Below are 14,050 nucleotides of genomic sequence, written 5' to 3' on the forward strand. Positions count from 1 at the left end.
GCACCAAAATTAAACAAGAGACCCCAAACTAGGCACCAAGCACAGTGCAGAGCAGCACCACTGCATGAAAAGACAGTGATTACACAGAAAGCAGGAGGGTTAGTTCTGGAAAAAACTAAATAGCCCTAGAGAAAAGACCTATGGATACTAACATTTCAAAGAACCGTCTACAACATCATCCCACAGTGAGGCCCAACAGAAAAGGCCTGCCCACAGTGACACAGAATTACGTGCTTCACCCTTAAATAGGAACGCACACCCCAAGATCACCTGCCTCTAACGTGAAAGAACTAGACCAAACAAGCGGAAGAACACAGCGTGAAGGACTAGAGACAATGAACAGAAGGTCAAAAGACTCTAATTAAGATCCTCACAAAGAAGAAATTATATCCAGGAAACGAGATACTGCTTGCTTGAAAACAAACTGAACCAACAGAAAAATAACTCATAAATTAAAAATGATGACAGCGGGAACTAGCTTTACCATCAAAACAGGCAATTTTTATTGGCCTGTTGTACATTGCAAAATCCATGAACAAGAATTCATCACAGGCTAAACTGCCAGAGGTCAGTGTAAAATGCTCACTGTTAACACTTACTCTGAATTTCGGAGCAACCACAAAAGTTCAGATTGGTAGGAGCGTCCTCTGATGCCCGAGATAATTTCCAAGAAGGTATAAATCAGAGAGATACTAAGTACCTTGGCCCTTACTTTTAGCTGGTATTAATAAGTTGAAACCTTTTGCTTGGGCTGGAGCTATGCAACCGTCTCTCCTTCTTCCTCTCCCCACTCCTCCTCTTAGAGAGAGGATAAAATAACTATTCGTCAATAAGACAATGGCATAATTTTGTTGCTATAAAAATAGCCTTCATATGGGCTTCCCTGGTGGCACAGTGGTTGAGAGTCCGCCTGCTGATGCAGGGGACACAGGTTCATGCCCCAGTCCGGGAAGATCCCACATGCCGCAGAGCGGCTGGGCCCGGGAGCCATGGCCACTGAGCCTGCGCGTCCGGAGCCTGTGCTCCGCAACGGGAGAGGCCACAACAGTGAGAGGCCCGCGTACCACAAAAAAAAAAAAAAAAAAAAAAAAAAAGCTAAAATAGCAAATCTTAGGTGTGTGTTTTTTTAAGTTTTCTGGATTTTTAAAAATTTTATTTAAGTATGTGTTTTTTATGCCAATAAAAATATAATCACATCAGCTATTGTATGACTAAAGTCATTATTTTGGTAAATGAATTATATCCTCCTTAATTTACTAATATGCCTATTTTGTAAGTAATGTAAAACACATGATAAAGGGATATAACCACATCATTATTCAAAGGATTAAGAAACTTTTCTGAGTTTATTTTTTTCTTTTTACTTAAGTATTCAGTTATACCTGCTTGAAAATTTTTATATGTAAAAAGTATTACTGTAAAGTTTCATGGTGTTCTGAACAATGATTTTCAAAGTGCATTCCATGGAGTAAAACGTTCCAAGTTTTAAAAAAAAGTAAAAATAAAAACACTTTTATAATTTTATGATCTCCCTCATTAGGGGTGTATCAGACTGTAAATTATCTCTTTAGGAGACTCGGGGCCCTGCTCCTGGGTATTCCTTAGTTTACTCCATCTTTACAGAGGTGTAGTGACATTTTCTTTAGATAAACTGACTCATTCCGCAATTTAACTTTCCTGAAAAAGATGCTGTCCCATCCTCGTGTCACCTAAATTGCAAAGCATACTGTTCAACACTTAACCAACAACGTAAGACAAGTTCACCCCAGGCCAGCCCTCAGAGTTAACCCTGCCTTCACGGCTACCCAACAATTATTCAGCACTCTGTTGATAATCAGTATTTATAATGGAGCCAGAAGATTTTGCTAGTCAATCATTTCTCTAGTTGGAGATGTAAAACTAGCTTCACTGTGAAGAGGATTGTGAGACCGCAGGAAGGGCCAGGACACCTTAGTGACATGTGCACGGCGGCAGAAAGGGTCCGAGTGGCCTGTATTTGCATCTCTCCTCTGAACACCCCACTATCCTTGGATTAAGCTAGACTATAGGGCCCCCGCTACCTAGAGAGCTGGTTGAACTAAACTGGGCATTTTTGGTAAGCTTCTTAAAGCTTGAAGCTTAAAGCTTGGCCTCTGAAACAAGGAATGAATTAAGAAGATGTTTAAGAGACAAGAACACTGTCCAGTGACCCACTGTTAGAAATGTGCCCCCAAGAATACATCTGACAGCAACCTCTGAATAGGCAAACGAATCTTACCTAACTATACGAACATCCATTTCTCCTTTCTCAATTCTGCTATTAAGACATCACAAAACCAAACCTTATTCTCTGCGAGCGTTCAGCTGAACTAAATCGACTGCATTTTCCTGACCTACCAGTCAGAACTCTGTCAAAAAAGATCAGATTATCATGAAATGAATTCATGCTGGAGACGGATGACAACTTCCTCTCCTAGCCGTTTATAAAAATCTGTCTGATCTAGAATTAGCGCTCAACCTACTTATGCACATATGCTCTTTCTGCACCTTTCCAAGTTCCTAGATCATGGAAACATGCCGTGGTTCCAAACTCAAACTCTCCCAGGAGTTTACACCAGGAGACCCAGGCACACGGGTGTCCTCTGCATCTTAACCCATCTTCTGAAAGTCTAGCCTGCCACTTTCAGTCTGATGGTATCATTAATAGAATACAAAATAAGAGCCACTTCCTCTGTCATGAGTAATATTTTACACTGCTGGGCTGGGCCGGGCCCTAGGCAAGAGCCTAGTTTTACACACAACTTCAGGAGACTTAAATATATATATATATATATATATATATATATATATATATATATATATATATTTTTTTTTTTTTTTAACCTGTAGCATCGTTTAAAGCAAGCACTCCTCTGGGGCTTTAACTTTCTTGATGCTAACTTACAGGACTGTGATATCCTCTTAATCTGTCCTTGGTTGTTGCCCTTCTTGCTTTATATATATATTTTTTAAATTATAAGCTCGGAGGAATACTACGTGTACCACCATTCTCTGTTTATTTGCTTGTCTGATTTTTTTTTGTAACTCTTCACCAAAGACCATTTGGATTGGACGTTCTGAATTCTATTTCTGACAGTTTGACAAACTTCCTAGGTCAATATCCTTTTCAGAACTGTCCAGTAATGATCCTGTTTTATTCCCCTTCCTGGAAACTTACAATATCTGCCTTCTGAAAAATTTAGTTTCTATGCATGTCAGAATCCTTTTTAATCCCCCTGGGCTTCAACAATAAATAACTTGATACCATTGCCTTTTCTGATGGTTTCTGTCATTGCTACTTGCTTAATGACTCTTTAATACTCAGAATTTTGAAAAGTTCTCAAGCTCTCGGCCTTAAAATAATTTAAAATTTCAACAAGGGAAGGCAAGGAACGGGAATTAGATCTCATCAAGCTTCGGCTGGGTGAGGTCTCTCATTTTCTGTGTTGCCACTTCCTGTTTTCAATCTCCCTCAGGTACACATCCACCATTTTTTTCCACCCACTTGGGTGGCCTGTAACCAATGAACACAATTATCTCTGTTCCTCTTTCCCATAAGTCCTCCGGGTCTTTCCGCGTGGTTCACGGACTCCCCTGCAGATGCAGATCTTCAGAGCCCACTGCCTCACCTCCTAATGGGTCTCCCCTTTTTGAATAGGTCTACAGCTTTTTAGCACTCGATTCTGATCTTGAGTCCCATCCCATCAAGCTTCAGTGACACCTAAACACATATTAATCCCCTTTTGTAATAAAACTTGACTCATTTTATTACCCATGTTCTATGCATTTTTGCATAGAGACATCTGAGTGATGAAATATTATTTCTAGTCCCTGAACCAGTTGTTTTCTCATGTAAATTATTGGCCCTTCCCCCCTGGAGCAGCATTTCATGCCTGCTGTCCCCCAGGGTAACCGATTTCACTATTTCATCTGGCCCTCTGACCCCTTCCCTTGGGAGTAAGTTTAAAACTCTATCAGACCCTCGGAAATTACGTTCTCCTTTGACTATGTGAGACGCAGTTACTTCCTGGCCAAGATGGCTCAGATGCCGAAATGCCTTTCACTGACACCATCCATAAGCCAGTTTCTATTTTCACGTCTCAACAACCTGTGAGAACAAATGGCCACAGTATCACCTAAGCTCTCAAAGTCTTTCAATTTCTTCACCAGGGGTCACAGCCCCAGGGAGGATACTTCCATGAGCCTTCTCTACACTATCAAGAAGATAAAAGCTGGAAGATAAGTTTGAAGGAACAGACGACAAGGAACCTAGATGAATGCTTAATTACTGTAATCTACAACAGTGCTTCCCGAACTTCAAGCATCTGGGGATCTTGTTAACATGCAGATTCTGGGGGACTTCCCTGGTGGTCCAGTGGTTAAGACTCTGTGCTCCCAATGCAGGGGGTCTGGGTTCGATCCCTGGCCAGGGAACTAAGATCCCACGTGCTGTGTGGTGCAGTCAAAATAAAAAAATCAAATTAAAAAAAAAGAATAAAAGCAGATTCTGATGTGGAAGATCTGAGGGGAGGCTGAAATTCTGTATTTTCTAACAAGTTCCCAGGCAGAGCTGAGGGGATGGCCCATGGACCACCCGTAGTAACAGGGTACTAATGTCGCCATAAACCAGGCGTGGAGCGTTCCTGAATCATAGTAAGTTTCAGAGATACCATAAAACAAGCACTGGCCTAGGATTTAAAACAGAAGCAGCACGCTGTGGTAGAAAAGCGGCTGGACTGGCTCGGAGGACATCTGCTCTAGGCTCAGTGCAGCCACGGCTTGGCTTTGGACTTTTAGCCAAACACTTTGCTTACCCAGGCCTCCAGCTACCAAGTGAGGGGAGGGAGCTATAGATTAGATTACCTCAAGAGTCCTTCCTTAACCAGTGGGTTTACAGATTAAATAAACCTGGGCCTAAAGAAATCAGCAGGAATTCCATTTCAGGCATCAGGGCAGATGAGATGTCCAAAGAAACAGTCTCGATACAGATCCTCTAAAACTGCTGGATAAATTGCTAAAAATTTCAAATGCTCGGCTGAGGTGATAGAAAAGTAAGGGAAAGTCTTAGAAGAGAGAAACAAGTCAGCAGGCACTGGAGCGGTCTCTTCCCAACTCTGAGTAACAGAGCCTGAATTCAGGAGGGGACAGTCATGGGGGGAGGGGGAGGGAGTAGAAAAAGCTAGGATCCCTCAAGTAACACCCTTTGAGGGTGGAAATAAAAAACCACCCACCCTACTTTCCCCAGAGGGATATGGTAGGACCTTGGCTCTGGGCTGGGGACAAAATAAGTTTCCTTTAGAGCCTGAAACCACAAGCCTGCCTTGATACACATTTGGGGTTAGAATTCACACCACCTTTTTAGCCGAATAAAACTCAAAACAAACCACTGTGGTCTCTCCCCCAACCCCAGGCAGATATACATGCAAACACTTTCTGGGAAAACACACTTTAAATCCAGATCTCCAAGAATTCCCGAAAATAACTCAAGGAACAAAAGGCCACAATCCAAAATCATAAATCAAGTGAGGAAGTAAGATTACTGAATGGAGGTCAGTACAAGAAGCAAACGACTCAATGAAACCTGTAAAGGCTACAGATAATTATTTTCTGTATCTGATCATTACAAGGATAAGTTTAAAGAAATAGAAGGACATCAAAAGTACAAGAAAGGAACACACTTTCATCAAAAATGATCAGGCAATTGTAAGCAACCCAAACAAAACTAGAAAATTTAAAATATAATAAGTGAAATTAAAACTTTAGAGGGATAGACAGCAAATTAGGCAACTAGAAGAAAAAAAGTAGTAAACTGTAAGATGGATGTAAATAAGCCACAATGCAGCACAGAAAAAAGATACGTATTAAACAGTCATTTTGAGATATTAAAAGAATGGGGAGAAGCAGTATTCCAAGAGCTAAAGGCTTGGCTACAAATTTTCCAAAACTACTCCAGCTTTAGGAACCCCATCCAGGAGAGATGAACAGAAGGAAATGTCTGTATAGACAAACAGCAAAACACTGCAAAGAAGAGAACTTAAAAGCAGCCAGAGAAAAGGCAGATTCCTTACAAATAGCAGTGAGACGAATGACAGGCGTCTGTTGCAGGCTGGTCTCCCAGAATGGAAGCTGGCCACCCACAAAGCTCCAGAGACCTGCCCTGACCTGTGTTAAAGGCAACAGTCTGGGTCAACAAGACTGAACCCCTGGGACTTCCCGGGTGGCACAGTGGATAAGACTCCGTGCTCCCAAGGCAGGGGGCCCAGGTTCGATCCTTGGTCAGGGAACTAGATCCCACATGCGTGCTGCAACTAAGGAGCCCGCCTGCCGCAGCTAAGACCCAACACAACCAAATAAATAAATAAACGCATAAATATTAAAAAACAAAACAACAACAAGGTTGGACCCCAGTACCTTAATCATGCCAGAGGAAGCGTTGGCAGCTCCCTAACCATGAACACAGACACATGAACCTACCCGACCATATTATGCAGACCCAAGTGCAATACTTAGACAGCCCCCAGTCAAGCCAGGGAAGGGACCAGGCCAACCCACAGCCACAAATGTCGCACTGGGCCTGGCGAGCAAGGTTCCATCACAGCGTAACTCCGCTGTGTCCCAGCCCTGGGTCACCCCATGGGGTCCAGGCTTCTGCTGGAGTCTGCAGCCTGACCCTGCCAGGGAGCTAAGAGCCACACCAGGAGGGCACGGCGCATCTGTCACTGACCTCCCTCTCCTGTGCTGAGTCTCCCCCACCAGTGCTGCCCCAGCAAAAGCCTGATGCATATTCCTGGCCATTTGCCTTCCTTTGCAGAATCTTCAAAAGGCTGAGAGAAGTATACATCCAGCAAAACCGATTTTCAAAACAAGGGCAATATAGGGACATGTTCAGACAGACAAAAACAAACATAGTTTACTATCATCAGACCCTCATCAGGGGAACTTCTAAAGGACATTCTTCAGGAAAGAGAAAATTCTGTAGGGAAGATATTATATGCAAGAAGGAATGCCAAGACAATGGTAAATATGCATGTAAACTATACAAGCATTAACTAAATAATTATAATGTCTAATTTGTAGGCTTAAAATATATTGAAAATACTGGACAATGACAGACTATAATTTTTTTTTTTTTTTTTTTTTCGGTACGCAGGCCTCTCACTGTTGTGGCCTCTCCCGTTGCGGAGCACAGGCTCCGGACGCGCAGACTCAGCGGCCATGGCTCACGGGCCCAGCCGCTCCGCGGCATGTGGGATCTTCCCGGACCGGGGCACGAACCCGCGTCCCCTGCATTGGCAGGCAGACTCTCAACCACTGCGCCACCAGGGAAGCCCCAGACTATAATTTAAGATGGGCCAACAGGAATTAAGTGTTCCAAGGTCCCAATATTGTTAGGAAGGAGGGTAAAGAGAACGATTAGCCTCAGACCTTAAGTTAAATATAAATGTTAAAATTTCGAGGGTTAGCACTAGAGAAACAGAAACAATATGTAACTCCCACACTCTTCAGGACAAATGAAAGGGAACAAGGGGATCTTAGTTAATCCAAACCAAGGAAAAATAAGAAAAAATTAAAGAACAAAATAAAAAAGTAAAAATGATTCCAAATAAATTGGTAATATTAACAAATGTAAATGGACTAATCTGTCAAGACAAGAAGTATCAGAACAAATTAATAAAAAGTTCAACTACAAACTATTTATAAGAAATAAGCCTAAAATCTAAGGACAAGAAAAGTTGGAAGTAAAAGAATGAAAACTTATATATAATGCAAATAACCAAAAGAAAACTAATATAGTTATATTAATATCAGACAAAATAGAAAAAGAATCATTACTAGGAATAAGGAGGTCATTATCCATTGATGAAAGATTCAATCTGCTAAGAAGACATCAATTCTAAGTTTAAATAGACTTAATAACATACCCTGAAAATAGTTATAGCAGAAATTGATAGAAATACAAGGTGAAGTTAGCATCATGAACCCTCTCTCAATCAGAAAAAATTCATTCAAGATCTAAATAACTAACAAGCTTAACGTAATAGATATATATACAGAATCCTGTACCAATATTAATATACATCTATTCTCCACCTCACATCAAACATTTGTGAAGATTGACTACATACTAAGTCATAATACAAAACTTCAAAGTATTAGTATTATACAGACCCCATTCACTGAACACACGTTAAAAAATTAAAAAAACAAAAAGATAACTTGCAAAATCCATGAGTTGGAAATGTTAAATATCTGACGAGAAAAAGACGAAATCACAGTGGCATTTAGGAAAAAACCCAGCGATGAATTCCTTAAATGCCCATTTTATATCACATTTGAAAAACCATACAGCCAACACACTCAGAATCCATTTATGGGAGATTTTGGTGTCTTCTTAAATGGTAGCCATTTTGGAAGATGCTAATTTGAGACAGTAATAAGGGAATAAGATGATAGGCTAGTAACGCATTTTGGGTAAAGCCAGTATAAATTCTAAGTTAATCAAAAAATTAGCAACACTTATTTCCACTTTCACTGTTTTTTTGTTATGTAAGAAAAGTAACTATGATGTAAAGAAATAGGATTTATGTCGATTTCTCTCAGCCCATCAGCAGTCCTGACTAACTGAGCGCTGATTCTGCAGTTTACCTCCATTTTCGACACCTGGCAAATCCCAGAGAGGTATTCAAGGAATAGGATGACCAGTCTTAAAAACGAAAGATTAAACCAGAGTTTAGCAAATCACTTTGCCACCTCAGCAAGTATTTTCAGTGTAACAAACACAGAATCAATTGACAAAATAAACCTATTAAGTAAAAGACATTTAATATCAGCCAAGAAATTTAATATCAGCATAAGCAAGAGAATTATCCACACATGGCATGTCTGAAGCAAAGAGGAAGTCTAAGGAATGCCTGTAGAACGATTAATGCAATATGTGAGCCCAATACAGAACTCATAATCATCACGTTTTATCCTGGAATGACAACTTACAAGCCACAGCTAAGCAATTTGTTCTGTGACACTTAGAGAGAAAACGGACTCTCTTCCAGTGGGGACATGCCTCAACTATCTCAATTTCTATATCATCCAAAACGAAAACAGCTGTGGTTCCCCCACACCACTCCTAGATGTGAACGTAACAATATACAATTAGCTTACTCCTAAATCTTGAAATAGAAATATCTTAAGCAGCAGCTGTTTGTAGAATACCCTCGTATGCTAGCCCACTGTACACATCTGCCTTTCCCGACAATTCCAAGGGAAGCGATGTGAATTGTCTTTTTAGATTTGTTTGCATTTATCTTAACACCTGCAATGGACATTTTAGAACACCAGTAAGATCAACATGGCTCCTTCCCACTAAGTCTTAAGCGGGATAACACCGTACTTAATCTGAATAGCCGGTACCTCTTGTTTTCTAATACTGAAAACTACCCAGAGCATTTCTTTACAGCATCACCAATAAATGATACCACTGTATAGTCGTTTAAATCAGAAACCTGAGAGTAGGACTGCTAGGTTTAGCAAGTAAAAATACAGGACACCTAGTTAAATTTGAATTTCAGATAAATTACAAACATTTTTTAGTATAAGTACGTACCAAATATCACATGGAACATACTTATATAAAAGGTTACTCACTGTTCATCTGAAATTCAAGTTTAACTGGGCATCCTGTATTTTATCTGAGAACTCTAAGCTGATATTCTTCCTCTATTACCTCCTACATGCAGTCCACTCCGCCAAGACCTATCAGTGCTACTTCCTAAAAACATCTAAAATCCATCCACATGGGCTTCCCTGGTGGCGCAGTGGTTAAGAATCCGCCTGCCGATGCAGGGGACACGGTTCGAGCCCCGGTCCAGGAAGATCCCACATGCCGCGGAGCAACTAAGCCCGTGCGCCACAACTACGGAGCCTGCGCTCTAGAGCCCACGTGCCACAACTACTGAGCCCATGTGCTACACCTACTGAAGCCCGCGCGCCTGGAGCCCGTGCTCTGCAACGAGAAGCCACCGCAATGAGAAGCCCGCACACCGCAACAAAGAGTAGCCCCCGCTCGCCACAACTAGAGAAAGCCCATGTGCAGCAACGAAGACCCAACACAGCCAAAAATAAATAAATAAATAAATAAATAAAAAATAAAAATCCATCCATTTTTCTCCATTTCTTCTGCCACCACCTTGGTCTAAGCCACCAATCTAAGAATCTCCCAACAGCCTCTCTGCTTCTACTTTTGTAGAAATATCACTTATTCTAAATATATCAGCATTTATTTCTCTTAGTGTGAAGCTGATGCTAACTTCAAGCTTCTCCTTTCTGGATCATTATTGGGTAGCAGTAGAAATCTCAAATCACTAAAGCAGCGTGACAGGGACCAATGAAACTGCAACTCTGAAGAGGTGAGGCTTTCATGGTGACCTCTGAAACAGTTCCAAGGAAAGTAACAGTTCTCTTGGGTATGCCGGAGTCAATGACCTGTCAATCATTTTGCTAAATGGTGTTTATTGCCACAAAGAGATAAGCTAGGGGAAAAAACCTGTGCAGCCAAGGTAAATTTGGGGCTCAATAAAGTTGGTTTAAAATACTCATCTTGGGACTTCCCTGGTGGTCCAGTGGTTAAGAATCCATCTTGCAATGCAGGGTACGTGGGTTCGATCCTTGGCCAGAGAACTAAGATCCCACATGCCACAGCACTACTGAGGCCTTGCACTACAACAAGAGAGCCCATGCGCCTTAACTACAGAGCTCATGCGCTCCGGAGCCCACACGCCACAACTAGAGAGAAGCCCGCGCGCGCTGCAACAAAGAACCCACTGCAACGAAAGATCCCATGCGTTGCAACTAAGACCCAATGCAGCAAAAAAAAAAAAAAAAAACCCACCAAATAAATATTTTAAAATAAAATAAAATACTCTTGTCTTTCAGAGAGAATTCTAAGATTTAGAAAGAGACTGCTTGATTGTGAGACATATTCCCGTCATTTAAACTGCTATTCTAGGGACACCATCCTGGTTAGCGTACCCATCAACCCAAGGTTGCAAAGCCACGGGGCAGGGCATTAGAGAATTTGGGCAGTCAGGAAGTAGGATTCAAATAAAAATATGTAGCACTGACTTTTTCCAATTACCGATGCTTAAGAACAGTTGCTGCCTCCTGACTGATGAATAATTATTTTGTTGTGAGAGCTACAGTCATCCCTGAGGGCTGCTAGCCTGTCACGCTGCCCGATCAATGGATACCAACAAAGCAGCTTATACACAGAAATGCCAGGGCGGACTTTAAGATTGGTGTGACGCTGCAGAGCTGCACAAGCTAACCCAATTAAACACAAATTACTGTCGTAGAAATAACTGGCAGGTCTAAAGAAAGCAGGATCCCCTGTATACCAAAGAAGCCACAGAATTGTTACCAATGACTCCTAGATCATAGAACATGATGGCAACTCAAGTGTTTCAAAGTTCTTACAATGTAAATGTGAACATTCATCTATTTAATACAGAATACCAAGTCTTAATGTTGTTGGTACTGAACAAAGAAACTATTCACGCTCTCTCCACATGAAACAAGCATTACAGACGAAGTCCCAAAAGCCTCTTACAAGAGTGAGTTACTTCATTCAGGATCCAGTTATCACTACTCAATAAACAAGCCTGTCTGTGGATAAAGCCTAATCACGCTACCAAAATCGTTCTTGGAAGCCCTATCCAAGATACGTTTTTTTGGTATATCTTCTTCTCTACAGTGGAAAATGAAATTCCAGGCTATGGATATCCTGGCAGAGGCCAACATTAGAGATGAGAAAAGGGTATGAATGTTTGCACCGGGGTCCAGTCAATCCCCATACAAAGAAGTGTGGGCGCTGCAAGATCGCACAAGCCTTAAAGTCTGTACTTGTTATCTCATGTACAATCTGCTTCGTTGGTCCCCACTGATCACACAACACCAGGGCAGGCTAGCAGCACTCCGAGATAACTGGCTCCCACATCCAAAACACTCTGTGTAAAATGACTCATTCCCAGCTCCTTTTGGCACCTGGGACCACAGACCCAAGGACCAGCAAGCTGTCTCACTAGAAATGCACTGGAAGTCTACTTAGAAGAAGTGAGCTTTCTCATAAGGGACTTCTTCCCTTGGAGGCTGAGGATCAGAAACTCTTGAACCATAACTGCTTCGAGGCCATTTCAGCCTTTGCTCGTGGGACCCCAAATCCTCACCGGGATGCCGGTGATCCTGACTGTCGTGCCTCAGCGCTCAGGAGTTCAGAGCCTTCACATGCACTTACAATAAGGTCCACTGCTCGGCAGACAACGTCTGGCGGGCTGGACCCGGGCTTTTCTCAGAATCAGGCCTCCCTCAGAGGCTGTCTCCCAGCCCAGGAGGGCAGGGATCTGCCCAGGCATTTGCTTGAGGGCTCAAGTCCGCGGTAACAAGGCGCGGTGATGGGGGGCACCTGCGCCTACCCCGCAGGCGGGGGGTCCCCGAGCCGCGCGGTGCCGCCCGAGAGTACAAGCCGGCGACAGGGGGCCGAGCGCTGGGACCCGACGCCTGGGGCCTGGGGGGTGGGCGTCGGTGGTCCGCCGAGCCCACTTACACCCCACGCCCCCACCCACCCCCGCGCGGCCCCTTCCGGGTGAGCCGCGCCGCGGCGGCGGGCCCCGCGTGGCCGGCCGGGCTCCGCCTGCGCTCGGCTCCGCCGCGGGATGGGCCCCGGTCCGGCTCCCGCTGCTGCCCCCGCGGCCTCGGGCCCCCAGCGGGCCCGGCCTCCGCCCGCGGCTCGGCTCTTCCCCGGGGCCGGGCGCTCACCTCTCCTTGGAGTAGAGCTGCAGCTGCTGCTCGCGCCGCTTCTTCCGGATAAACGCCATGGAGGGAGGGAGGAAGGGCGGCGCGGGCGGGCGGGGCGCGCGCGGCTCCGGCTCCGGCTCGGACTCCTCCGCCGCTCCGCTGCGCCGCCGGCCGAGGAGGTCGGGGAGCCGCGGAGGCGGGCCCGGCAGCCGGCCTGCGAGGCCCAGCCGGGAGAGCACGCCTGCGGCCTGGCGTCCCGAGCGGCGGCGCTGGCGTCCCGGAGCCCACGCTGCGCCCGGCGTCCAGCAGCGCTCACCGCCGCATCCTCTCGGCGTGGGGACTCGGGGCGCCGTGACTCAGGCCGGAGGAGGGGCGCGCGGTCACCCGAGGCGCCCCGAGCTCAGCCGCCGGGTGCCCGGGACACAGAGGCCGGCCTAGGGTCTCTCCTTAGACCCCAAACGTCCGTTGCTTCACCAGCTACCCCGCAGCTCCGTTTCGCTACTTTACGCTTGAAGACGGAAGACAGCCCGTGATCTCTGCCAATTTGTTGGCCACAGGGGTTCCGAATAACATTTGGGCCTTTTATCTCTTGGTAATTGAAATAATTAGTCACATGACTTTCTCTTTTTCTTAACAGCTTTATATAACTCACATGCCAAATAATTCAGCTGTTTATAGTGTAGCATTCAATGGTGTTTAGTATATGCACAGATATGTCCAATTATCATTAGAGTTGAAACTAAGCAGGACCCGCGGGGCTGGAGGATCCTGGGTACCAGAGCCTTGTCGTGCTCCTTGTTTTTTGTTTGAAGAAAAAGGCTTTAGTCTTCTAGGCCTTCCCTGCGTTGCAAAGGGCAGATTCAAACAGCTACTAATCAGGGAAGTGAGGGATGGCAGAAACAAAGGAATAGCAGTCAAACAATAGCGCTTCTACAAAGCAAAGCCCTAGTTCCTCCTCAAGGGAAACACATAAGCTAGCTCTGAGCTCAGAATCCTGTAGGAACTAAGGCCCCCAACCAGGTGGAGGATGGTAACTTCAGGCTGAGCCCAGGGTTCCTGGAGCTCCGCCCTGTGACCTCCACCAACCAATCAGATAAGTCACACACCCTTCGTCGCTCACCCCAAATTTCGCCTATAAAAACCCTTCCCTGAAAACCACCCAGGGAGTTCAGGTCGTTTGAGCATGGGCCATCGGTTCTTCTCGGCTGGCCCCTGCAGTTAGCCTTTCTCTGCCCCAGACTCTGAC

The 14,050-nt window shown here is 44.5% G+C and overlaps 1 protein-coding gene across 8 annotated transcripts in view; it reads right to left on the reverse strand.

Moving 5' to 3' along the window:
• The window catches only part of NSMAF (neutral sphingomyelinase activation associated factor), a 65,064-nt gene extending 51,332 nt beyond the window's left edge, over window positions 1–13,732 (reverse strand). For 4 of the 8 annotated variants that reach the window (XR_009559482.2, XM_030859696.3, XM_060287005.2 and 1 more), the window contains exon 1: window positions 12,826–13,728. Coding sequence is in view for 6 of the 8 variants with exons in the window: in XM_030859696.3 (XP_030715556.1) it covers window positions 12,826–12,884 (59 nt within the window). In the remaining 2 variants the exon portion in view is untranslated. Of the gene's footprint in view, window positions 1–12,825 lie in introns of all 8 variants that reach the window. The other 4 variants (XR_009559481.2, XM_060287003.2, XM_060287004.2 and 1 more) reach the window with 3 other exon arrangements.
• Between the last annotated feature and the right edge of the window lie 318 nt (window positions 13,733–14,050).

The sequence above is a fragment of the Globicephala melas genome, chromosome 17 (assembly GCF_963455315.2).
Source record: "Globicephala melas chromosome 17, mGloMel1.2, whole genome shotgun sequence".
In the NCBI taxonomy this organism is placed as follows: domain Eukaryota; kingdom Metazoa; phylum Chordata; class Mammalia; order Artiodactyla; family Delphinidae; genus Globicephala; species Globicephala melas.